The following is a 24,921-nucleotide window of genomic DNA, read 5'->3' on the forward strand; positions in this document are numbered from 1 at the left end:
GTAAACAGAAGACAATCATCATTCATCTTTGATTTGTTTGGTTTTTACAGTAAAACTGGTTTGTTTCAGAAATATAAAAGTTTATGTTTTTAATTTTCTTCATTAGTGTTTTAATTGAAGAAACCAGTTTGGTTTCATACAGTGAAAAATATACGAACAATTGATGGATTTATTTTGCATGTAGTTTTAGGTGCAGCTTCAGGATGCTCAGCTGGCTGAAAGTTTTCCCACACATCTCACAGCTCAAAGGCTGCTCTGAAACTTTTTCACACTGGTGCTCCTGGAAAATATGGAAGCTATCAAAGCTTTGCCCACAACTGGAGCAGATGTAGTTCTGTCTGCTGGGGTCTCCGCTGCAGCCGTCCTCATAGCTGTCGGAAGCCCTCCGGTTAAACTCATAGACGCCTTCCTGGTTGATGGCGTCGCTCTCAGAGCAGAAATCCCCTGCAGCTAGCTCATGACTGAGATTTGAGGTTCTTTGCTGTAACCCCACAGCTAAATACGGATCCTTCTTTGCTTTGTTGTCAATAAAAGCCAGATCCTTCATCTGTGAGGTGAATCCCTGCTGCTCACTGGCTCCCCCTCCTGGGGATCCGTGGTGATACTTCACGTCTTGTAACAGCACACACATGGGCTCATCAGGGCTTTCCATATTTTCCTCCGCAGCAGAAGTCCAAAATAACGGTTTGTCCGCAGCTCCAGCTCTATTGTCGGTCCCTATCTGAGAAGATGAGAGGAAATTTTCCTGGCTGGGCTGCTGGTTCGCCGTCATGGGTTCCTCTTTTATAGAGTGAGTGAATGCAGGGCCAGGGAACTGTTCCTCTGCAGCTGTTGGTCCATTACTAGTTTCTCCATAGTTCTCCATCAGTTGATTATCGGGCACTGTGAACATCACGTGGTGGGCCTCCAGCATGTCTGTCGTCTCCCCTTTATAGAAAGAAAAACAATAATATAAATGTGCTGAGGTTAAAAAAACAAGCATTAGAGCAAACCTTGAATTATACCAGTAAGGAAGAAAGTAAGACAGTCATTCTATTACCATTTTAAAGTCATATAAAACTTTTTAAAGAACACTTTAAGATTGAGCCCCTTTTCTCTATTACCTCCAAATATCATTTAGTGCAGAGGTCTTCAACATTTTCCAGGCCAAGGACCCCCAAACTGATGGCGAGATGGAGCAGGGGCCCCCTAATTATATATATTGCATGAAATTGTGTTATATCAAACTGGTCCTATAGTCAATATATTACAGATGGAGTCATTTAACAAAAGTACTTCCTCCCTGGGATTATTAAAGTATTTCTGATTCTGATTCCTGGTTGATGGGACAGGTGTTGTGAATGAAACGGTGCCCAGCTTGAAAGAGCTCCTGTGTGTCTCTGAATGTGTGTATTGATGACTGAAAGACATCTTCTGCCTCCATTTATCTGTTTACTACAGCGTGTTGAACTCATGTTAATGTGGATTTAAACACATTTCAATTAGTGGCAAAAATTGCAGGGGGGAATACACAAAAAAAAAAAAAAAAAAGCATTAACATGCAGTACGTCCGTGGACCCCCTGTTGAAGACCTCCGACTTAGTGTTACCGACTGTCCTCAGTAGGGTTGTCAAAAGTATCGATACTCAAAAAAGAATCGATACTGAAACGTTTATTGTATTTCTTTAATGTATTTTATTTATTAATGAAACTATTTCTGTAGAATTTTGGAGTCTTTGTTTTTATCCTTGTGGTATCGAAAATGGTATCGGGTATCAAATATTTTCCTGAGTATCGGTATTGAGTTGAAAAGTTTAGTATCATGACAACCCTAGTCCTCAGAGGTCAACGTTTTAGTCTATAGAGTCCATCTCTGAGGTTTTTTTTTTTTATCTCAATATAAATCAGGCTGTTCTATGAAGGTTTGTTATAGAGGACATCATTTAACAAAAAAGTTATGTAGACCAAAGACCAAAGCTGGTGAGTAGGGGGAGAAAGTAGTGCAGAAGTTTACAGAAGTTTTATAATTCTGCAAAAAAATTAAATCTCAGTTAGTATTTTTTTTTATTAGTAAAAAAAAAAAGTATTTTCTTTCTTTAAAAAAAGATGAATTTGTTGTTGAATTGAGGAGGAAGGAGAGAAACTTTGCCAATGGAACAAGGCAATTTACATTTTATATAAGAAACAAAACAATGCATTGTCTTGTTATCTAACTATCGTATTTTAAGAGTAAAAAAAACTCATTCCAATGGCAAATCATGTTATTTACCTACTTAAATTAAGGTTAAATACAGTTAATTTAGGAAGTTTTTACTTATTTATAGATAATTTTTGCAGTGTGAGCTATAATTAGGTTTAAGGCTCATTATATCATCTGAAAATGGAGAGTAAAGCAACACAGTAATCGTTCCAAAACCAAGACTTAATACAGCCAGAGCTACCATGGAACGCTTTATATGTAAACAGGTTAATAGGAGTGGCCTAGTTAAAGTCCAAACCTACATCCAACCCAGAATCTGTGGGAAGACTTTAGGCGTTTGGTTCAGAAACAATCAGCACCACATCAGACTGAGCTGGAGCTTTAGTGCAAAGAACAGAAACATTTTAATGTGCAAACCTGGTAAAAGACATCGTCTAAATACTTGGGAGCTGCAAATGCAGAGAAATATATGACTGTAAACATTGAGTCTGAGGGGATCAGAACTAATACTCTCCACACTTTTCAGATTTTTAAGTGCAAACAAATTAAAAATCAAATATCTTTTGTTAAAAATGCAATTAACTGTGATGTGATTAATGTTGAACTCACTAATGTTGGGATGGTGACATTTCCAATTAATCAATAAAACATATTATTGCTAGCAATGCATATAATAATCATAATGATCTTTGATACAAACATATTTTAATCAACAGCCTTTAAATGTTTAGTTAGTTTTTTTTTTTGCTGCACTACAAGACTTATTCTTCATTATATTTACATTATTTATTCATTTTAATTTTAGATGGTTTGAAAGTTTGCTTCAAACTGAGCAGATGGCTATTCCCAGTCTTTTTAATCTGGGTCCCATCAATAACAGAGTTTTAGTGTCACCTTAGACCAGAACATGTCCTTTAAACCCTACATTAGAAAACAGGTTTCTAGGACGTCCTTCATCCACCTTTGCACTATTTCTATAATTAGAACCATCAGTCCTGCTGCTGGGAAACTAGTTCATGCATGTATTTTAACTTTGACTATATAACAAAAACATTATGAAAAGCCCTGAACCATTTTAAAATGTTGCAGGGTGAATTCTTCTCAAACCCATTATTCAGATTTGCATTTTTAAAACGCATTATATTGGCAAAAATAATTGCTCCCCCATCCAGGTTATTGGAATCAGGCGTTCCAGTCTCTTCCATGGCTACAGGTGTATAAAATCAAGCAGCGCGGCATGAAGACGGTTACCAACATTGATGAAATGAGGGGCCGCTCTCAGGTGCTCAGTGAATTCCAGTGTTGAACTGTGATAGGATGCCACCTGTTTAATTCCCTCACTCCTAAATATTCCACAGTTAACTGTGTCATAAGAGAATGGGAGTGTTTGGGAACAAACAGCAGCTCAGTCACAATTGCTGGACATTTAAACTGATGGAGCGGGGTCAGTGGATGTTGTAGCACAAAGTGTGACTCTCTGTAGAGTCAGTCACTAGATTATCATCAGATTAGCTCATGCACAGTGTGCAGAGAGCTTCATGGAATAGGTTTCCATGGTTAAGCAGCCATACATCACCAAGTGGGATGCAGTGGTGTAAAGCACACGGCCACTCGTCTCCAGAGCAGTGGAGACGAGTTGTCTGGAGTGACCCATCTAATCCATGACCTCTGGACTAGTATATCTCAGCACAAAAATTTTTTTCTGTAAAATGTGAACTCCACATTTATCAGGACAAACCACATAGTGCAAGTGCAAACCATATTACTGGTCAATCTATCCACCAAACTCCTATATTACATACACACAACTCCTATTACATACACTGTACTTAAATCTGTATTATTTTTTTGTATTTGTATTTTTGTATTTGTATGTGTATTATTTTTATTTTTTTTTGCTTAATTTTAACTTAATTTAACTTACTTTTTTGCCCTGTAAGCTGCTGGTAACCTTAATTTCAGGAGGGATTCTTCCCAAGGGATCAATAAAGTACTGTCTAGGTCTAAGTCAATAACATGTTTCTGATTGAATAATTCATTAACAAAGACTTTTGTATTTTACAACTTACTCCAGTACCGATGGCTGTCATAAAAAAAGAGGAAGAAAATAAAAAATCATTTAAAGATGGAACATGGCCTCAACAACTTCATAAATGGAATTTGATTCCCAAAGACACTTGCTGGAGATGCAGCGAGGAGGAAGCATCTATTCTACATATTCTCTGGATCTGCCCTGCTCTTCTAGATTGGTGGAACAATATTATGGAAGCAATTTTGGAAGTACTGGAAAAAAGGTTGGAGTTTAAGGCTCCACAGTAGAACTCCCAGACTCACACTTCTAACCCTTTGACAAGAGGTGGCTTGTTCTGGTTCTGACTACAGCAAAAAGGATCCAACCAAGATACTGGATGAAAAAGAACCCTCCTCCTACTCCTCCTCCCAATGATGAATGGCTGAAAACTATGGTTAAACTGGCCTCTTATGAGAAAGTGACATACATGCATGTAGAATACATCAATATGATAGTGTACATGGTGTAACTGTAAAGTAGAATCGGAAAGGTCGGTGTGGCATATTAACATGTCTGTTGTATGTTGTATAAAACAGAAAACTCAATCAAATTTGCATTATTAAAAAAAAGGAAGAAATTTATAACACTGAGAGAAATCTATGATATCTTCTGTTTCACTAGCCAAATAAGCTCAGCTAGCGTAGCCTGTATCTACAAGCTATGTTGTGATTATCACCAGAACCTTGCTTCTCACTGGATGAGTTTGACGTCATTCATAAAGCCATTAAAACCTCTACAGGGTTCCTGCATCATAAGGCAAGTTAAATTCAAGACTTTTTAAGACTTTAATGCCACTTGAAATAAAAATCTAAGACCAAATTCACAAGAAACACAAGAAAAACCCGCTTGCGACAACTTAACCCAAAGGTTTATTTTAACATAAACCACTGCACTAATGTTTAAAATTTTGAAAAGCTTCCCATACAGGAAGAAAGCTAAAAGCACACAAATGACAGATATATTTAAACAATTATTTAACTGAATTCACAAACTTTATTTTAGCAGGGAACAAAACAAATCAGTTTTAAAGCCACAACATAACCAGTGCTAAGTATCTTTTGCAGCTATTTTTCTTTGTATGGTTTTCTTAGTATGTTTGATTTGGTGATAAGTGGAGGCGTTGCAGAGACAAGGGTGGAACAAAACGGAGAAATACCGGCTGGTTCTCGATAACTTGATTTAAAAGTTTTGTGTTTCGCGCTTCACATTTGCGACTCCACTGCCTTAATTCCCATCGTTCTGAGCTTGAATCGCCTCTTGCACAAAATCCACTGAGCCTCATGTATGTTCCCTGGTTTTAGCCATGGAGAAAACTCTTGGCTGGATAGACAATTTTGGTTACATTTACACTTGCTCATATTTTCCAGACAAAAAGTTAATGGTGCATCTCCCAAATGTCCCGGCTGCAACAACGCTTTTATTGGTTCCCCTACTGGGACGGAACCAATAATGGCGAGCCGTTATTTTTTTTTTAAATAGACAAAAAATTGTCAATTTTAATGTTTTATTTAGATTACAAAAATGAATCATAATAAAAATAATCCTATTTATGATGTTTTAAAAATTAAGACCTACGAAAGACTGATTTAAGACATTTTAATACCAATTAAGGCCTTAGTTTTATTTTGAAGAATTCAATGCCTTTTAAGACTTTTTAAGGACCTGCGGGAACCCTGCTCTAATTATGTCCATCCCTGATTATCAGGCTGTGAAAGCTTCCTTTTTGTTGGCGCTCCTTATATTCACTCAATAATTACGTTATTGTAAGTTATCAAAGGCAGTTTGTCTGAGTTCTCTGATGTTTTCCCCCTATTCTCTGCTCCATACAGGTTGATCCTGACAGCAGCGATTTTTGAGGATGCATTGCTCTCCTGCATATTGGTAAAGAGTATTAATCTTTCCTTTTGTTTGTCTGGAAGCCAGCACTGCACCTGCCTACCAAGGTGGCAGTTTAATGACGCGGTTCACAAATTGCCACTAATGCTGCCAATAACTACGCTACGTCGACATTTCTTTCTATAGAAGGTACATCTGGCCCTTTGTTTCATAAATAGCCATTTTTTTCTGTAGAGTGATTGTTGGAGCTCAAGCTGCTCTCACCTTTGTGCTCCCCTCCTGTTACTATATGAAGTACCCCAAACCAGCTGCTTCTCTTCTCTGGATGAAGCCTTTGATGGAGCAATTGTTTCCCCTGATTGCTTCCCCAACCCTACTCTATCTTTTTTTTTCCCCAGACAAAATGATCCACTGGACCAGAGCTTCAGTCCAACCATACTTCTGTCTTCATCTTTGTTCTACGTTTTGGATTTTTCTTTCTTTCAGATGAAGATAAGCCTGGCCAGAGTAAATCTGTGCTAGCTGCGACTCTTCCCTGGACCGAGTCCCTAACAGAGTTACAGCTGCTGCTCACAATGTTGACTCCTTTCTTTTTATTTTTGTTTTTTTTTTTATTTAAGCTTTTCTTCTCCCACGGAAAGTAGCTTTGGTCCAATGATTCTCTCCATTTTTCTGAATAAAGAGGTGTCTTTTCCGATTTCCCCTAAAATATACTCCGAGTCCAGGGTTTCTATGGAATTGGACATTGTATGTTTTAAATAAATGAACCCATGTCTTGATTTTTTTTATATCTGTGTTGTAGAACATTTAAAGCATGGTTTATACAGGAATGAATAACCCTGACTTAATGCTTTTTAATGCTCTTAGAAATCAATTTAAATACCGTCAACAGGTACCCGTCGACAGGCTGCAGCCATGTCCCGAATTCCTCGTTTTCCAGACACTTTTGTTGAAATTTTCAAATCCTCCACACCTTTAATTCATTAACAATATAGTTTTTTCTTTTAAATTTACTGTTGATCTAATATACACTTTAGTAAAATATGTCCACCAAATAAAATAACCACCCTTTTTTGTAGCTTGGTCCTAGATGTTAAATCTTACCGTTTCTGTGAGTCTTCATGTGACCTTTGAGGCTGCTCTTCTGATTGAAGCACCTTCCGCAGATTTGGCAGCCGTACGGCTTCTCCCCGGTGTGAATTCGCAGGTGTCTTTCCAGGTGTCCGGCTCGCTCAAAGATCTTCCCGCAGTAGGAGCAAACAAAGCATTTCTTTGGCTTCAGAACTCGATACGACCTGTTTTTCCTCTGTCTGTGGTGGTTGGAGACGTCTGTCATACCATGAAAGCCTGGGTTACCGGGTATGAGAACAGCACCCGAAGGTCCATAAGGCGTCTGTGGGACTGTGCAGTTTTTCAGCTGCCCGTAAAGTTTCCCTCGGACAGAGAAGTTACTATAGGAAGGTTCTTCTGACGGCTGGAGTAACTGAGCAATGGCAGGGAAGGAAGACATGTTCTGTGACGGACTGTTCAGAAATTCTGCTTTGCTCAGTTCTGAATTGTTCTGTAACCTGGACCCCCAGGGTGCGATGCCTTGATCCACTGGTGGTAGATTCTCTCCCATGTTTTCTACTCTGTTGTTGGTCTCGTTGTTTTCCACATGTAGCTGTGGTTGTGTTATGTTTTCCTCAACTGGCTCAGATTTCACCTGGACGGATGTTGGGGGAGCCTCCTCTGTCTTGGTTTGGTTGTCTTCCACCTTTGCTTGACTAGCCTCTTCTGGGCGGGGCCCTTCCACACACTGATTCACCTGCGGTACTGGGAATTGTTGGCTTATTGGGACCTCTTCTGGTCTGGTCTGAAGACCTGAAACAATGAAAAGAAGCTTCTTACCAAATGCAGGAAAAAAAAAACATAAGAATTGAACTGATTGAACTCTTTGTACATCTCCCTAAACTTGGACTCATAAGCCTTAAAGAGGAACGTCGTTTTTTTTTTGTTTTTTTTTACATTGGGCCCTTGATTTTACGTTATTACATCATGTTCTACTCACCCATGTAAGTTTTGTATCATTTGGAGCCATTCTGAGGATATTCGGTTAGGTTATATCCAAGTAACGTCTTCCTATGGGCAACGACTTGAAGGCACAAACTAAGCTGTTCATCATTTATTCTTTATGATACGCCAGCATTCATAACATGTAGGCGAATCACTGCCCCCCAGACATCCACGGTTATATTTTTTAAAAACAAAGAGAAGTGTGTATGATGTCATCCGGGCGCGACGGCTACCGTTCATTCATCCTGTCCGCTGAACTGCTGCTAGTTTTCCTCACATGCCTGGAATATGTCTAGTGCTGCTACCACAGATGATCTCGCTCTCCAAATGGAATTGAATGATTCAGATTAGCTAGAATGAATAGAAGGGGTAGAGCGTAGCCGCCTGTGGCCCTGCCTTCCTGTTACGACTCCAGTCTGGCGCGCGGGTGACGTCAAAAGCCACTCTGTTAAGCAGAAATGTTGTAAAATTCCACAAAAACTGAAAACTTTGCACTTATGTCTCAGGAACCGCCAAGCTTTTAAAAAGCTGTTTTTACTACATGTTATATAAAACGTATTTTCTGCTCATTAGGAGTCATAGCCAGAGATTTTCACCTAAACTTATCAAAAAATACTATATGGTAAGTTACCGTTTTTGATCACTTTTCACCATCAGTGAGATCTAGATCTATATCCAGCCATTCAGCAAAGATCCTGCTACATGGCTGTACATCTTATTTTGGCATTTTACCAATTAGATGAGCCCTTGGATGATATATTACCTACTGTAAATTAAGTTGAAAAAAGTTAACAAGTAAAAAAAAAAAAAGAGGTAAAAAGCTGATTAAAAGGTTAAAAAGTAAAGTAAAAAAGTTAATAAGCCTAGTTAACAAATTATTTTTAGGTTTATAACCTAAAAAAATGTAAGGGCCAGTATCAGCCTTAATGCCTCTAAGGTGGTTTTGGACCAAAAAAAATGTGTTTCTTTCACTCTTTTCATGAATTTCTTATAGAGGCACCTTTGTTATTTTTTTCTCAATATGTTCGGGCAAGTTGGTGTTTCTTGTTATTATATTGACATTAATTTTTGCCATCAAAATATCCATATTTTTTAATGTTACAAAGGTAATAAGGTCTTGTCATTGATTCCCATAACACTATTGGCTTGAAACTGTGCATCGAGGGGATCCAAACTCCTCCACATCTTTGGTGGGCTTCAGACGGAGAGGAAAGTCCCAGTTTTCCTGTTAAATATAAACGCAGAATTCTGGCAGATGTTCAGCTAAGCAGCCTTACAGATCTCTGATACTCTCTATTGTCTAACAGTGGAATCAGGAAAAGGAACATCTTCCTTCTTCTCATCTTATTGCTTGTATCTAATGAATTGTATCTAAATACGCTTTTGCTGCAACTCGTCAAATTAGTCTTTCTTTGGGGGACGATATTTAGTCCTTTTCTACTTAAGCGCTTCCAGAGTTAAACGAATTGGTGCTAACTGGTTCTACATTAAAATCCCACCAAACAACCAGTTTGCTTTTCCGGCGCCACAAAGCCGCATTTGTGCGTCATTTTAAAAGCTTCTCCGTGTTTGATCCTCCCACTGGTGAGAGCAGGGAGACTTGTTATGGTGTTTGACTCATTAAAATAGATATCTTCATATCATCAGACGGTTTTATTTTTAGAAACTACAGCTTTAAGTGGTGAAGTAAATAACTGAGCTATCAACTGAGTTTATGAATGTGTTTCATAGACATAGTGAGGATCCGTACTGGAATGTGTGCACAGCTGACTGAGCTGCTTCCCAGCATTTCTTAATGGTAGTAAAATAAACACCTGATGAGGTGAAGATCAGATTCTCCCTGATGCTCTCTGATGTTTCCAGTCCTGAGTGGCATCTTTTTGCTTTTGACACAGAGTAAAGTGTTGGTTTCACACAGTCAGGCTAGTACTTATGTTTTATGATTCCTACTGTGTGGTTTGTGAAGTATTTTAGATTTCCTTCCGCATGTTTGCTGCCATTTGTAATTTTAATGTTTTTATGTATTTGTACCGTTTTTTTGTAAAGTGTTTCATACATAAAGCTGGACTAGATTTATTTCGGAGGTCTGGATGATTTATTCACTATTACACTTTATAAATGCTGTAAAATTCAAACCTAGAATTTTTCAAAAATCTCTTTTTAACTGCTGTGTTCATTCTTCCTTTCTTCTTCTCCATTTTTTACTTCTTTGTTCCTCCTCGCTTCCTATCTTTTGTTACCTTGGTCCCTTGCTTTACTTTCATTCCTCTCCTTCCTTCCTTCCTTCCCATTTCTTATGGTCTTCCTAATCATGGTCCTTCCTGCCATCTTTCATACCATTTGTCCTTATTTCCTTTCATTCTTTTGTCCCTTCCTTTTCTTTAGATTAGATTCAACTTTATTGTCATTACACAGGTAATACATTGACAACGAAAGGCAACGAAATGCAGTTTAGGTCTAACGAGAAGTGCAATAGCAGCAAGTGCAGGATAAATAATGGTTCCATAAATACAGGACATGGGTTCTACTGAATGAGTAGAGAGGTGAATACTATTATAAACAGAATCTTACTAAATAATGAATATAATATATAGATCACTATAACTGAATATAATATACAGGTGGATATTACTATAAAAAGAGTTTTTACAGTTATGTACAATAGCATAAATACAGATGGATTTTACAATTGTAAACAATTGGTAATGTGAATAAACAGTCGGCAGTGCAAATATAAGCAGTCGGCAGTGCAAATCAATATTCGGTCAGGTGAGTAGTGCAAGATCCATGTAAACAGTTGTTACAGTAGTAACAGTCAGGAGTTCAGGTGAACTTTACAGTCTTGTAAATAACAGAATAGCAAAATGGAGGTAGGTGAGAGGAGAGTCTATCCGTGAGGGTTAGAGTTCAATAAAGAGACAGCTCTGGGGAAAAAGCTGTTCTTTAGTCTGCTGGTTCTGGTCCAGAGGCACCTGAAACGCCTGCCGGAGGGTAGGAGAGAAGACAGTCTGTGGGCAGGGTGGGATGAGTCCTTAAGAATGCTGCTGGCTTGATGTAGGCAGCGTTTCTCCTGGATGTGCTCAATGGTGGGCAGTGAAGTTCCAGTGATTTGCTGGGCGGCTCTCACCACCCGCTGCAGTGCCTTGTGCAACAGAACAGCTTCCGTAACACACTGTTACACAGTTGGTTAGGATGCTTTCTATTGAACAGCAATAGAAGTTCACCAGGATAGTTGAGGGGAGCCGATTCTGCCTCAGTGTCCTCAGGAAGAAGAGGCACTGATGAGCCTTCTTGACCAGGCCGGAGGTGTTGGTTGACCAGGACATGTCCGCTGAGATGTGGGTCCCCAGAAACTTGAAATCCACTGATGTGGATGGTGTCGTGGGTGCCTGTTGAATCTTTTCTGAAGTCTATGATAAGCTCCTTCGTTTTGTTGGTGTTGAGGAGCTGGTTATTTTCAGTGCTCCATGTGGCCAAGTGCTCGATCTCCTCCCTATAAGCAGTCTCATCGTTGTTGCTGATAAGACCAATCACCATGGTATCATCCAGATGCGTACACAGGCTTGCAGTCGTGGGTGAAGAGGTAGTAGAGAAACGGGCTTAGCACACAGCCCTGTGGTACACCAGTGTTGAGTGTGATGGGCGTGGAGCAGTTGGAGCCTGATCGGACATTCTGGGGTCTGTTGGTCAGAAAGTCCAGAATCCAGTTGCACATGGAGGTGTTGATGCCCAGGTCTCGAAGTTTGGCTAATAACTTCCCCAGAATGACAGTGTTGAATGCTGAGCTAAAGTCAACAAACAGCATGCGTGCATAAGTGTTCTTATTGTCCAGATGAGTGAGCACAGAGTGCAGTGCCATGGAAACTGCGTCCTTTGTGCTCCTATTGCTCCGGTATGCAAACTGACGTGAGTCTAACATGGATGGTAGCAAGTCTTTCAGTTGTGCAAGGACCAGCCGCTTAAAGCACTTCATTATGATTGGTGCGAGTGCTACAGGGCGGTAGTCGTTAAGGCACCTTGGGCTGGTGTGTTTCGGCACCGGCACAAGTGCATTTGAAGCATGTTGGTACAGCTGCTTGGGCAAGAGACAGGTTTGAAATGTCTGTAAGAACCCCAGCGAGCTGCTCTGCACATGCCCTGAGTACACGTCCAGGGATGTTAACTGGTCCAGCTGCGTTGTTCATGCTGGTCCTGCTCAATGCATTGCAGACTGTGGAGGAGAGTGCGATTGGTGGGTGGTCGGCTGAGGATTTCAGCTTGGTGGCAGTTTCACTGTTTCAAAGCAAGCATAAAAGTCATTCAGCTCGTCCCCAAGCCTCTTCTATCCTTATGTCCAGCCTGTTCTTCCTTCCAGCCCTGCATACATTCCTCCATGTTTATTCGTCCTTCCTTGAGGTTCCTGATATCATATGCAAACCTGCCTATTGCTGGAATCTCTGCCATGAATTCTTAATCATGTTTTTGTTTTTTTGAGGAAATGATTGGTCTTTGTTTTACCCTTACTGTCTGTGAGCTCCTGTTTCGGCATCAGAGCTAAAACCACTTCTCTGATTTCACCATCATATTGAGGACAATTTGTTCCAAAGTGAGGACATTTATTCTGGCCCTCACTTCCCTTTTTTTGGTAAATGTTATGTTAAGAAAAAAGGTTAGGGTGCATAGCTAATGTTTAGTTTGAGGATTATTGTCAGGGTTAGAGCATAATAAGCGTTAATGCTGTATTGAGACGCTCCTAGTTGAAAATCTGTAGATTTAAGTCACCAGCAGATGTATTCCACAGAAGGACAGTTTTTTAGTGATAAATTTGTTTCCATTTGCAGAAATATTTATAATAACTCATTTAGAAATAGTACTTATTCTTGTAAGGAGTAATTTAAAAACATAATGCAAATGATTGCTCAGAGAAATGTGATAAATCCTGACATCTGTGTTAATGTACTGTCTGTTGGGCGTGCAGGTGGAGCAGGGGTTAGCACGCATGACCCATGTATGGAGGCCTCAGTCCTGGACATGGCCGACCTGGGTTTGAATCCGACCTGTGGTCCTTTGCCGTATGTCGCTCCCCATCTCTCATAACCATTTTACTGTCAGCCTACTGTAGAAAAAACGAGCCACTAGTGCCGTAAAAACTCAAAACTGTCTGCAGCGCAATCATGACTAGAAATCTTGAATACAGTAGAATGAGCAGAAAATACTTTCTGGAGTATAGAACTGCACAAATAATTACCTTACAATTAATCGTCATTAATGGTTTAATAGATCCAAATGTATTCTATGTGAGTATTTGATCTGTTTGAGGAATGTGTTTCAGTGTTGTAATGTTACCACTGTCCATTAGAGGGCACCCCTGTCATCCTTAAGCAGTTTTTGCAAGAGAAGTAGTGCCAGAGCAGAATAATTTTAAGGCCGGAAAAAGTCTGTTTTTTTTTGTGCCGTTTGACGGCAGCAAGGATGCAGAATACTGTTTATAGTGCTTTGTTTGGAAATATAAACATTGTATAATAAAAACATCACCTAAATATGTAACCGTGCTGCATTGCGCAGCAGCTTCAACTTCTCTGCTATGCTTGAAAGGCAAGGATGTAATGAAAAGTGACAGTATTGCGTAAAACGTTTGTAACCTCACAGAAAAATAATTCAGTAACTAAAGTAATTGGGAGGTCTTTTGTGTGACGGATTGTTGAAAAGTCAACGACAAACATTATCCCTGCAAGCTCAAATAGGAGGAGCATGTCTTGAAAGTCAATTGCTGTCTCCGAGCGTCCCCGCTAATCGCTACACAGGGCACTACATGGTGGTACATCAATTTAGATGACTGTCCGAACGTCTAGAGGATTAAAAAGTAGTGGACTCAAAATTTTTCACAATGCACCTTGAAAAGCAGTGATCATCAATGGTCATTAGACAGGCAGAAATATCCCAGATTGCTTTGTGAGAGCTCTCCTCGCAAAGCATTATGGGATTTGTTGTAGCGGCGACTAATAACATGCGGGCTGTTGGAGTTACGGGACCAAAGGGGAATGAAAAGCAGTGATCATCTGTGCGAACAGCTAATGGCTCAATGCAGTCAAGTGGTTTTCCTTAATAGAAATATGAAGTTATTTTTGTATTTTTATTAAATTCAAGAAAAAAAGTGAAAGGGCAAAATAATTTAATAATACTTAAATAGATTGGAAAGAACACATTTTCACACTGAAAGAAACTCAACTGAAGTTGAGACTAAAAAAAAGTTTAGAGAGAAAATATTTTGTCATAGAATAAATAAAAGATAAACTGACATTTGGAAAATGATTTCCAAGGGGAAAAAGCTATCCTAAAACTAAAATGTTACTTTCAAATATTGTGTTTTTGTTGTTCTCTCCAATAAACTTATTTTCAGCATTATTTTCCTCGTTCAGATTGCTTTTTTCTTGAATTAAATAAAAATACCAAAGTAACTCTATATAGACACTTTGAACCATTCTGACTGTATTGTCTCTGTAGAGTGATGTGTTGTAAATTGATGCTATATAAATAAACTGAATTAAATAGAATAAAATTAATGGGTTTTATCTTCTACATAAGTCCAGTTTAAATGTCTATGAAAACTTGTTTATTCTTTATTCAGTCAGTATTCAATACAGCTGGTGCAATACATTGTTAAAATTAAATGATGTATATTTTTTATTATGTTCATGGGAAAATTTCTTTTGATATGAGAAAAAAAACCCTCCAGTCCTTAACACTAGAAAACCCAGAGATACGAGAAAAGTCTCCAGTCCCCCAACAGTACTTCACAACTCATGAATCCAGAAGCCTAAATGACAAATGGAACCTCTATTCTATTATTATAATAAGAATAAAATGAGCAATAACTACACTATAGATCACTGTACTGCCTCCAAACTTGTAGGATAAACAGATAACCTCATCTGGATCAGACTACAACTCTTACTTTGGGAAGGTAGGCCAAACTGTATTTTTGGAGATTTATTCATTCATATTAAAAGCATATAATAGCCAATAATTACACTATAGATCATTGTAGTGCCTCCAAACATAGATAACCTCATCTAGTTCACACTACAACTCTTACTTTGTGGAAAATGTGCTAAACTCCATTTTTTGTTTTTAGATTTTTCATTGTTATTATAAGCATATAAAAGCCAATAATTACTTATGACTTAGACAGTTTGATTCATTTTAGTCATTTTGTGAACACAAGTGTAAACAAAAGGAAATTTCATTTAGAACAGCTCTAGACAATTTCATATTTTAAAGTGCAGCTTTGAAAACAGTAATAAATACATAAAAAAAATAGTTATATAAACATATGACTGTATATTTACAGTTCTAACATTCTTTTCTTTCTTACTTTGGGAAGATAGGCCAAACTGTATTTTTGGGAGATTTATTCATTGTTATTATAGGCATATAATTGCCAATAATTACACTATAGATCATTGTAGTGCCACAAGACTTGTAGCACACATAGATAACCTCATCTAGTTCATACTACAACTCATACTTTGGGAAAATTTGCTAAACTCTATTTTTAAAGATTTATTTCATTGTTATTATAAGCAGGCCAAGTGTGCAATCTCTGCAACAGGAACCACAGCACTAAGCGTTGTGTGCACTGTACAAAGTATACCTGTCGCAAATGCAGGAAGGACTCACCTTGGGTTTGTAAAGACAGCTAAATGGGACAATTGTAGCTTCATATGTAGTTCTTTTCCTTGGGTGGAATAAATGTTACTGCTATACTGAAATCACACTGTTTGTCATTCTCTAAGCTGAAACGTTGAATGACATGAAAAGGTGAGACAAGACAAGATACAATTATTCTCTACGTTTCTTTCATATAGTCTGCTTTGCAATATAAATTAGTCTGTTGCTGAATGGACAATATAAATAGGCTCTGCCTTGCCTTGTTGGAAAAGCATGGTTATGACCTGTTCTCAGCTCAGGAACTAGGACCCGTATGATATCTGGTTGTTCAATAGGTTTGCCTAAATAAAAGATTTAGATATGACTTATCGAGATATTCCTGCAAAAAGGTCTGATGTTGCAGTGGCAGGTAATGAAAAGTGTTTGGAGCATGCTCTGGTTCTGATGCCAGTTTGTTTCAGCCTTTATCCAGTCTCATGTAGAAGGGCTGGTCATATCAGTTAGCAAGGCAGAGTGAATATACAAACTTGAAGAGGGGAGGGGGGCTGCAGGAAAACTGAAATTCTCCAGGACATCTAGTGTTAAGGAAATGGCTGCCTGTCAATTAAATATTAGTTGACTGATAATGACAATCAACTTTATATGATGATGAGTACTAGTGGTTCCTAGAATTTCTAAAAGTAGAATGGGAGGCAGATCTTTTAGTTATCAGGCTCCTCTCCTGCGGAACCAACTACCAGTTTTAGTCCATGAGGCAGACACCCTGTCTACTTTTAAGGCTAGGCTTAAAACTTTACATTTTGATAAAGCTTATCAGGTTATTCTGAGCTATCTCTATAGTTATGCTGCTATATGCTTAGGCTGCTGGAGGACATAGGGACCCCTTTTCATCATTCTGCTTCCTTCTATCTCTATTCTCCCACTCTGCAGTCGCTACTGTTCTGCTCTCTCTGCTTTTTCTCATAGTAGCTTCATCTGGTCTGTTCCTTTTGGCTGTGACTCCATCCTGGAGAGAAATATCAGTCAGATTTTTGCGCCCTATAGCAGAAATACATCACCGATAAGACAAAAAAAGAAAACAGCTTTACTTGTCATTAAAGATTAAATACTTATCTTGCAAATCTAATATATATAAAACATATTTTAATTTTATAATTTAATTCCAATAAATTTTTTATGTCTTAATCGAGGTCATTGGGTGGGTGGGGCAGCAAACTAGCGCCCTCTATTGGCCAGCAGCCATTGTTGAGATGATGTGTTGTGAATCGGCGCGATATAAATAAATCGTATTGATAATTTACATGCTGGATTAAATCACAAGCATCATAGCAGTATCTCAGATTAAGAGGAGGACATGGATGCTAAATTTCTGTGATAAAATTTATTTTTGAAATGCCATATTTAATGCTGTGTAGACAAATAATCTATATGGCAGGTTTTTATTTTCTACCCTTAAACCTTATACAGAATTTATCGTCTGGGATCAAAAACAGAAGTGGATGAACAACCATAATAATAGGAGAACAAGAATGAGAGAACAGATGCAACTAAGCCGCAATTAAAACCGTTATTGTGATTTATTCTTTGCTTTTTTCTCTAACTTGATGCAGCGAGGCTTTTAAATAACCTGAAGGCATGGCTCTCTGTTGGCTGTGGGAAATCAAACTGGTTTAGACGAAGCAGTGGGACAAGTTTTATAGATAATCATGGCTGGAAAGTGGCCAAACTGTTCTGAATAATGCTGCGTTTTACTTACTTCTTCTGTGAATCTTCATGTGCTCCTTAAGGCTGCACTTCTGATTGAACCGCCGTCCACAGATCTCGCAGCGGTACGGTTTCTCGCCGGTGTGAATCCTCTTGTGTCTCTCGAGGTGCCCGGCGCGCTCGAAGCATTTGCCGCAGTACGGACAGATGAAGCCTTTCTTGAACATCAGCCTCTTCACCGTTCGCCTCCGAACCGTGTTCCTGTACTGGTTGTAACCCATAAGCCCTCGGCTGAACGGGCTCTGCGGAAACCCGCCCGACGTGCCGCAGGACAAGACCAGGCCGCCGTCCAAAGGAGGCTCAGAGAGACAGGAGAAGGAGTTCTGACCTAAACTTAGGTAGTCAGAGCTGCTGCCTCCGGCCTCCTTCTGTGTCCCTGATCTCCACTGGCCTCCTCCGTACAGAGACCCTTCCAGCGGCGCTCTGCTGTCCTCACTTCTCTGCTCCACGGGTTCACATTTCACCTGTACTTCAGGTACGGATGGCAGGCTGTGCTTTTCATCAGAGGGAGCCTTTTCAGGCAAGATCTGCTCATTTCCAACACCCTGATGACTTTCTGTAAAAAAAATAAAAGAGGAAACTAAAATGAAACTGAGGTGATTTATTGCACCTTTAGCACGGCCAGCATTGAGTCTATGTTGGGTAATCGTGTTCATTGTATTTTGCTTATACCATCCAGTATCGCAGTAGTTTGGTATCCATCATCTATTCTATTATTTACTGCTGAGGTTTAAATTGATACCTGCATGAAATAAACAGGGGTGGATTTAGGAAATTTTGGGCCCTAAGCAAAGACAGGCATGAATTGAGAAGACAACATATAAAACAGAGCCGTTATACAGATACAAAAATGTTAATAGAATAGACATGCATTATTTGTTCTACGTTTTGTCCATCTCTTCTTGTTTTCCTCTCTATGTTTTGTACTTATGACTTGACTTTCCATGCTGTCTCAAAAGGAATTTTCCAAGCACTAAGCTCACTTAGCTGATTGCTCCTTCCTGTGTTTCCAAAAAGACGACGGCCAAACTAAATAACACAGTCCTTCTTTTCACTGTAGACAAGCCATGATCTGCTTATCTGTTCTCCATTTTTCATTTGGATGAAATAATAGCTGCATTAATCATGACAGCAGACAAGATAGAGGAGAGCAGGAGGCGGGGTTACCAATCTACTTGCTCTGGAGAGCAGAGTTTGCTGCTTTTATATGTTGTTGCCAAAGTCTCCAGTAGCAGAAAAAAGTCGCTAGATTTGGCGCTAGGCGCTTTTTGGAAATAAAAGCAGAGGGGTCTGAAAAATATGGCGACAAATACGCTAAGTTGGCAACAGTTTGTTTTCAAATGGTTTGCTGCTTTTTCTGGTCTGTTTGGACCTTTCTGAACATGTGCAGCAAATGGACATTCTGCGTTCTGATGGCATTTTAGCAAAATAATTTTTATTAAAAACTTAATAAATGTGCACAAATAAGGAATAGTTGTATTAAATATACATGTAAACTGAGTTTTTATTGGACCTCCAGGAACTTGGGGTGCTAGGTAACTGCCTAGTATTGCCTAATGGTTAAATCCCCCTCTGGTAATAAACATTGGCCCCTGGAGAATCCATTAGGTTTCCTCTGACTAAATCAACAAAGCATAAACTGGTTGTTCCAGTACAGTTCTGTCCTTATTGGACGCCTGGGGATTAAAAGTGAGTTGAAGACATTTGCATTTGATAAAAAGAAAACAAACTCACCATTTTTCTATACCCTACTTATTCAGCTTCTTTCACATTATTCATACTCAATACAAAGAGCCACCTACTTTATTATACATGGGGTCATTTAATTATTAGAAGGAGTCAATCTGAGTGTAATTTAGCAAACTAACAGCATCATCATTAGGAACAAAGGAGACAGGTGGGTCATTACGATGTGGAGACATTTAACAGGCTTCTTCATACCAATCCAATAGTAAGATTAAAGAAAAAGTCCGCTCATATTCAGAATTCAAACTTTTTAAAGTACTTTAAATATGAAATTATTACATGCTTTTCAATAAATGTTTTTAAAAATATTTCTCATTTGAATGTGCTTTATTGGAGGCATCCATGTTTGTCAAAGAACACTACTGCCACCTTGTGACGTCACAGTGCGGTATCGGCTGTTGATCAAGTCCCAGTGCTGTATCTGGTGTTTGTCACAACGCGCTATTATCCAAGTCATCTTGAAAACATTCTTCTTCCAAATGTTGGCTACATATTACGTGTTTATTCTCTGGCTAGAAGTTTGATGGTAAATCCTCCCTCTTCAAGTTGGCAATCCAACGACGCACCCGTCCGTGGAGGATCAGGAATAAGAAAGGTGAAATAACTAATTTCTTTTCTCTTTTACCCGATGTATCCCAACATCTGACTACCATGCACATGGGCATTGTCAGTTTCACTATAGCTCTGGTGAATTTCAATGGTGAAGTCCTCTGGAAATCTTCAATAATTGTTGTTGATTGCAGATGTGTCTAGTCGTTCCCATTGATTTTGCTTGTAAAGCGGGGAGAATGGCGCTAGGCTTACCGCACCGTGACGTCACTGCCAGAAGATGTAAGGAGGAGATACTATATTTGAGCAAAAATGGTGGCTCCTGGCCTCAGGGATCGCAACGAAAATTATTGTTCTCATTTTTTTACTGATTAATGCTAAATCCATTAAATCACTGCAAAATTATTAGTTTTAGGTATAAATAACGATCCACTGATCATTCATTGCTGACCGGACTTCCTTTAAAGTAGCAATGGTAACTGGAGGAGCTGTAGAGAGTCACAGCTCAGGTAGGAAGAGCTGCTGAAAGGAAAGTTGTGAATCCCCAACAATCTGGGCTGAATCAAAGAGCAGCAAACCCCTAAGCTGCTGTCAAGAGAAAGCCTCAAGGAGACTCGACAAGAACATCTTAGAGATACTTCAGACTGGGTGGAGTTTCCCCCTCAGGCAGGACAATGACCCTAACAGAACAGCTGCTGCTACAATGGAAGAGTCTAAACAAAAGAATGGGTGGAAAAAAGAAGATATTTCACACATTAATTTGTTTCATTTTTGCTAAACTGAGATTAAGTCACAGAGAGTGATATGAGCCACATATAGTGCCCATCCTTTCAAAATGTTTGTTGACCCTTTAAAGACTCATCTGCTCCTGCATGAGATATGAAAGAGGAAACTAAAACTGGGCCATCTGCTGCAGAAGATAAAGGGAATGCATCACTGGAAATAATCAAAATGTAGATAAGCCATTTTTTCTTAATATAAGTGCATTTGTTCTTGGATTGAAGAGAAATTTTGCAAATGGAACAAGATCATTTACACTTAAAATAAGAAAAAACTACTGCATTGCCTTATTTCAAGTGGATGTTATCTAATTATCTTATTTTAAGAGTAGAAATACCCTAACCATGGCAAACGACCTCATTTACCTACTGAAATTAAGGGTAAATAAACTTAATTAAAGAAATTTTTTACTATTATCAAGATATTTTTTCAGTGCAGCTGATATCACTCCATAAAGGAGGCTTGATGAAGCTGATTTAGAACAGGACCTAAAACAAATAACAATATAAACTCAAACTGGTTATGGAAACATGGAAAGCATGTTTGTAGAATTTTTTCTTTCTATACAGATAAAAAAACATTTTATTTTCCACTTGATCTCACATTAGATCCTCTATAAGACACAGATCATTTAAATGCATGGAGGAAATGATCTAAAACCTTGATTCAGAGATGTAGATGTGTCTTAGAGTAGTTTTAACTTATGAATAAATCATTTCTGACATGTCTGATGTGTTTTCTTCTCACCGTCTGCTCCGCGGAGCTCCGGGGGCCGCCGGCTCTCCGCCTGCCGCGCCGCCCTCAGCTCTCCATGCAGGACCTCCATGCTGCTCTTCAGCCTCTCGATCTCATCCTCCCGCTGACACATCTCCAGCCGCAGCACCACCATCCCGTCCTCCACCACTTTGGAGATCTCCGCCACGGCTGCTTTGGCCAGAGCATCGATCACGGAGGCGATCTGGGAGCGCAGAGCCACGCCGTTCAGCATAATGAACGGAATCCCTGAAAAAATGGGGCTAAACTTTACAAAAAAGAGAAAAGAGAGGAAGAAGCGGCTGGATTCAGGTCTCCTGCTTGCAGGTAAAGAGCGATGTTAGGCCCGCTAAGCGCTCACCAACCACCTCTCCTTCCATTTAATCTGTTTGTCATTTTTATCAAGCCAGCTTTTAAGCTAGCAACAGTTACTTGGTGCCATCAGAGGACATAAACAACGCGAGCTCTTGCTTTACGGAAGTGATGACAACAAGAATACCGTAAAGTGTAGAAGAAAGACGCAACTCTTTTAAGGTAGGGTAAGCGTCTTTTTTTTCTTCTTTTTTGTTTTACTGTATTGATCAAAAAAACATTAGTTTACATTTCAAGTAGGAATCTCCACTATTCTTTCTTACAAAAAAGAGAAAATAACAGTTATTTACAGGAGATCAAATTAACTTGTAATAAATAAATAAACAGGCAGTAATAGAACAAATGGAAACATACAAAACTTAAAAAAAATTACATTAAAATAAAAGAGACAGACTCATTCTGCAACAAGTCAATTCATTGCATGATGTTAACTAGTATTTTGTTGAGTCAAAAAAAAAATGAAATTTTGACATGTCACTACATAGTTTTTGTATATGTCCATAAATGTCAGTTAAAGGCACTCTATGCAACATTTTTCAGTTAATTAATGTGTTCCATAACGTTTTGGATGATTAAATGAGTCATTTCAGGTTGAACAAAGGTATTCTCGGCCGCCCTGGTGGTCTGTGGGGGAAATACCGCACTTGCAACTGCAGGAGCACCGACCCGCACCCACAGGCTCAGAAGTCTCGCGAGAGTCAGTCTTGCTTTACGGCGAGAACTGCTACACCCCCCAGTTAAAAGCATTCTCGTCGCTAGCACAGTGGCGATCTTTGTGCAGTTATGCTACGTTCACGCAGCAAAATCGCTTCTGCTGCTTAATTTTTACTGCTTGTACCAGTTAGTTCTGACGCACGGCTGAAGCAGCTTTGCTGCTCTGGCTGCGCGGTGTTAAAGTGTGTCTGACGCGTGTTGGGCGGAGCTTCACTATCCTTTCTCTGCCTTGCAGCTATATTTGCTGTGATCAGTGGGAATAAAGTAGTTTTAATATGTGTTTAAGTGAGAAAATACACCTGAAAACGTAATCAGTGCCGTCAGTTCATTCAGATTATTATCCTGCCTTCAATATTTTTTCTGTCGGAGCAGCTCAGACCCCCACATACCAGCGGTGCGCCGACAGAAGGAATTCCTTCATCAGCAGCCTCTGGCCGGGTCGCCTCCTCGTGGTTCACCGCAGCAGCTGGTAGGTGTTTTTCATCTAAATAATCCAAACTGCATATTCTGCCGGCAGATTTCTGCATTTTAAGTTAATTTAGGCGTCAATAAACTGTTTAAGAGGAGTGATCATCAGCGCTGTGTCTCTCTCCCTGCGTCAGATGATTAAACGACGCGCTGCTTCAGCTGCTCAGACGCGCTGCGGGACCTTTTGCTGCGCCTTGACGCGCGTCAACCATTGACTTGACATGTAAACTCGCTGCTTCTGTCGCGCCAGCTGCGGTGTGAACGCAGCATTAGTCATTCGTTGCGTTCGCCTGTCTGCTAAGCTCAAAACAACCGCGCCTGGCTTGACGGAGAAACCAGGAGAACAGCTGTGCATATTTACGACAGTGCACTTTTACTTTCGCCCTCTGGGGGGAGCCTCACTGGAAAATCAACACCGGTTGCAAAGTGTACCTTTAACAGAGATAAAGATGAATATAATATTTTGAGTTCGTTTTTGAAACTTATTAATGAAGGTTCATGATATCTTCCCATTATTATAACAATATTGACCATGTCGGATAAATGCTTCGCAATGTCATTCTTGCCATTTCAAATATTTAAAATATTTTCCTGTTACCTGAATCATTAATTATTCGAATTTTTGTCATTCCAGTAAAATGATGAAAGGTTTAACATTTAAAGGCTGTCCCTATAAAATGATTGTCACATTTTTTATCTCTAATAGGCAATTGCTCAATTTCCAGTTCTGGTAAGAGTCCTTAATAAAGTGTAGTGAAGAAGCATTAAGGACACTGAGATAATTCAATCAGAAATCTGTAAATAGGTGTTTATTTCCAAGGATTACAATAGAATCTTAGTGCGTATAGAAGCAGTAGCTCCTGCTGCAGTCCCCACCATTACAATCAACTTCCCCTCATGTGTTTTCAGACTGCACTTTGCTTTGACCTCAATCTTCTGAGGTCTGGCTGTTCTTCTAAGAATTGAAAAAACAGCCAGTTCCTTTAGCAGAGATATTTTGTGGCCAGCAGGCTTCTATTATTACGAGTCTTCTACGAAATTCAAATTTTCACAGAAGTGGTTTATTCATTTCCTTTTATTTATTTTTTTCAGCCATAACCACTGATACAAGTTAAAAGAATTAAAAACTCAAATATAATCAGGTTGTTGTTAAGGATTCTGTACCCTACATAAGTTTCACTTTTTTAATTAAAATATTTTTTATAATATGACTTTGGAAATAAAGCTTGGAAGCTTAAAAAAAAAAGACAGGAAAACTGTCTTCATTGGAGATAGCATTAAAGTATTTTTATTTTGAAGGATGCATCATGTAAAAAAACTTCATAAATAACATAATAAAATCCCATTTTCTAATTGAAAATGGCTTTTTGCCATTTTTTATTAGTAAAGGATTATTTTATTCCAATATATACATGTAATACGAATACATATCACAGAAAATGTGGGTAATTACAAAATTACATTTTTGTAATTTGCAAAAGTATAAAAAAAAATTGCTAGAAAATATGCGAAAGAGGGAAAAAAAAGGTTTAAATAAAAAAAAATTGTCATTAAACTGTCACAAGTTAAGAGCAATGAAATTCACTCTATGCATTTAACCCATCCCCTTGGGGAGCAGTGGGCTGCCATTTTGTGGCGCCTAGGGAGCAGTTTGGGGTTAAGAGTCTTTGCTCAGGGACTTAGAGTGGCAGTCTGTGGGAGTGGGGATCAAACTCAGAACCTCTGGATTCCATGTTCTAACCACCAGGCTGCCACTCCCCTTAGCTGAAGCTCGACAAGGTTCAATCATTCATGCAAAAACTGTAAAGTTTAAGACAGGAAATATTTCTTATTTTCTTTATCTTTTTCTCAGTTGTTAACAATAAAAACAAATTATTAATTACGGTAATCATCCACACCTCACCTATTTTAATAGGCAATAATTATCACTATTCACAAATATGTTCATATTTTGGGTTAAAAATATTAATTATTAAAGTAGGAG

At 38.9% G+C, this 24,921-nt stretch overlaps 1 protein-coding gene and 1 long non-coding RNA gene across 2 annotated transcripts in view; one reads left to right on the plus strand and one right to left on the minus strand.

The window, feature by feature from the left end:
• On the minus strand, window positions 1–21,853 carry LOC119779638 (zinc finger protein 189-like). The gene is made up of 4 exons (XM_038279355.1): window positions 21,378–21,853; window positions 17,548–18,111; window positions 7,191–7,949; window positions 1–927 (listed from the first exon to the last, which is right to left on the minus strand). The coding sequence occupies exons 1-4, from the start codon at window positions 21,616–21,618 to the stop codon at window positions 170–172; spliced, it is 2,322 nt and encodes a 773-aa protein (XP_038135283.1). The 5' UTR covers window positions 21,619–21,853; the 3' UTR covers window positions 1–169.
• Window positions 20,977–24,921, plus strand: part of LOC119779658 — a 5,393-nt gene continuing 1,448 nt past the window's right edge. Inside the window, exons 1-2 of the long non-coding RNA XR_005280259.1 lie at window positions 20,977–21,710; window positions 21,790–21,917. This is a non-coding gene — a long non-coding RNA (uncharacterized LOC119779658). The remainder of the gene's footprint in view (window positions 21,711–21,789; window positions 21,918–24,921) is intronic.

Source organism: Cyprinodon tularosa, unplaced genomic scaffold (genome assembly GCF_016077235.1).
Source record: "Cyprinodon tularosa strain WSP-4 unplaced genomic scaffold, ASM1607723v1 ctg102, whole genome shotgun sequence".
Taxonomy (NCBI): domain Eukaryota; kingdom Metazoa; phylum Chordata; class Actinopteri; order Cyprinodontiformes; family Cyprinodontidae; genus Cyprinodon; species Cyprinodon tularosa.

Excerpts from the sequence above, each read along its gene's own strand:
- LOC119779638 (XM_038279355.1), bottom strand. The coding sequence starts at position 21,618 with ATGCTGAACGGCGTGGCTCTGCGCTCCCAGATCGCCTCCGTGATCGAT. Across the intron at positions 7,950-17,547 it reads CATGAAGATTCACAGAAGAA|GTCTTCAGACCAGACCAGAA; the intron begins GTAAGTAAAACG and ends TCATTGTTTCAG. Across the intron at positions 928-7,190 it reads CATGAAGACTCACAGAAACG|GGGAGACGACAGACATGCTG; the intron begins GTAAGATTTAAC and ends CTTTCTATAAAG.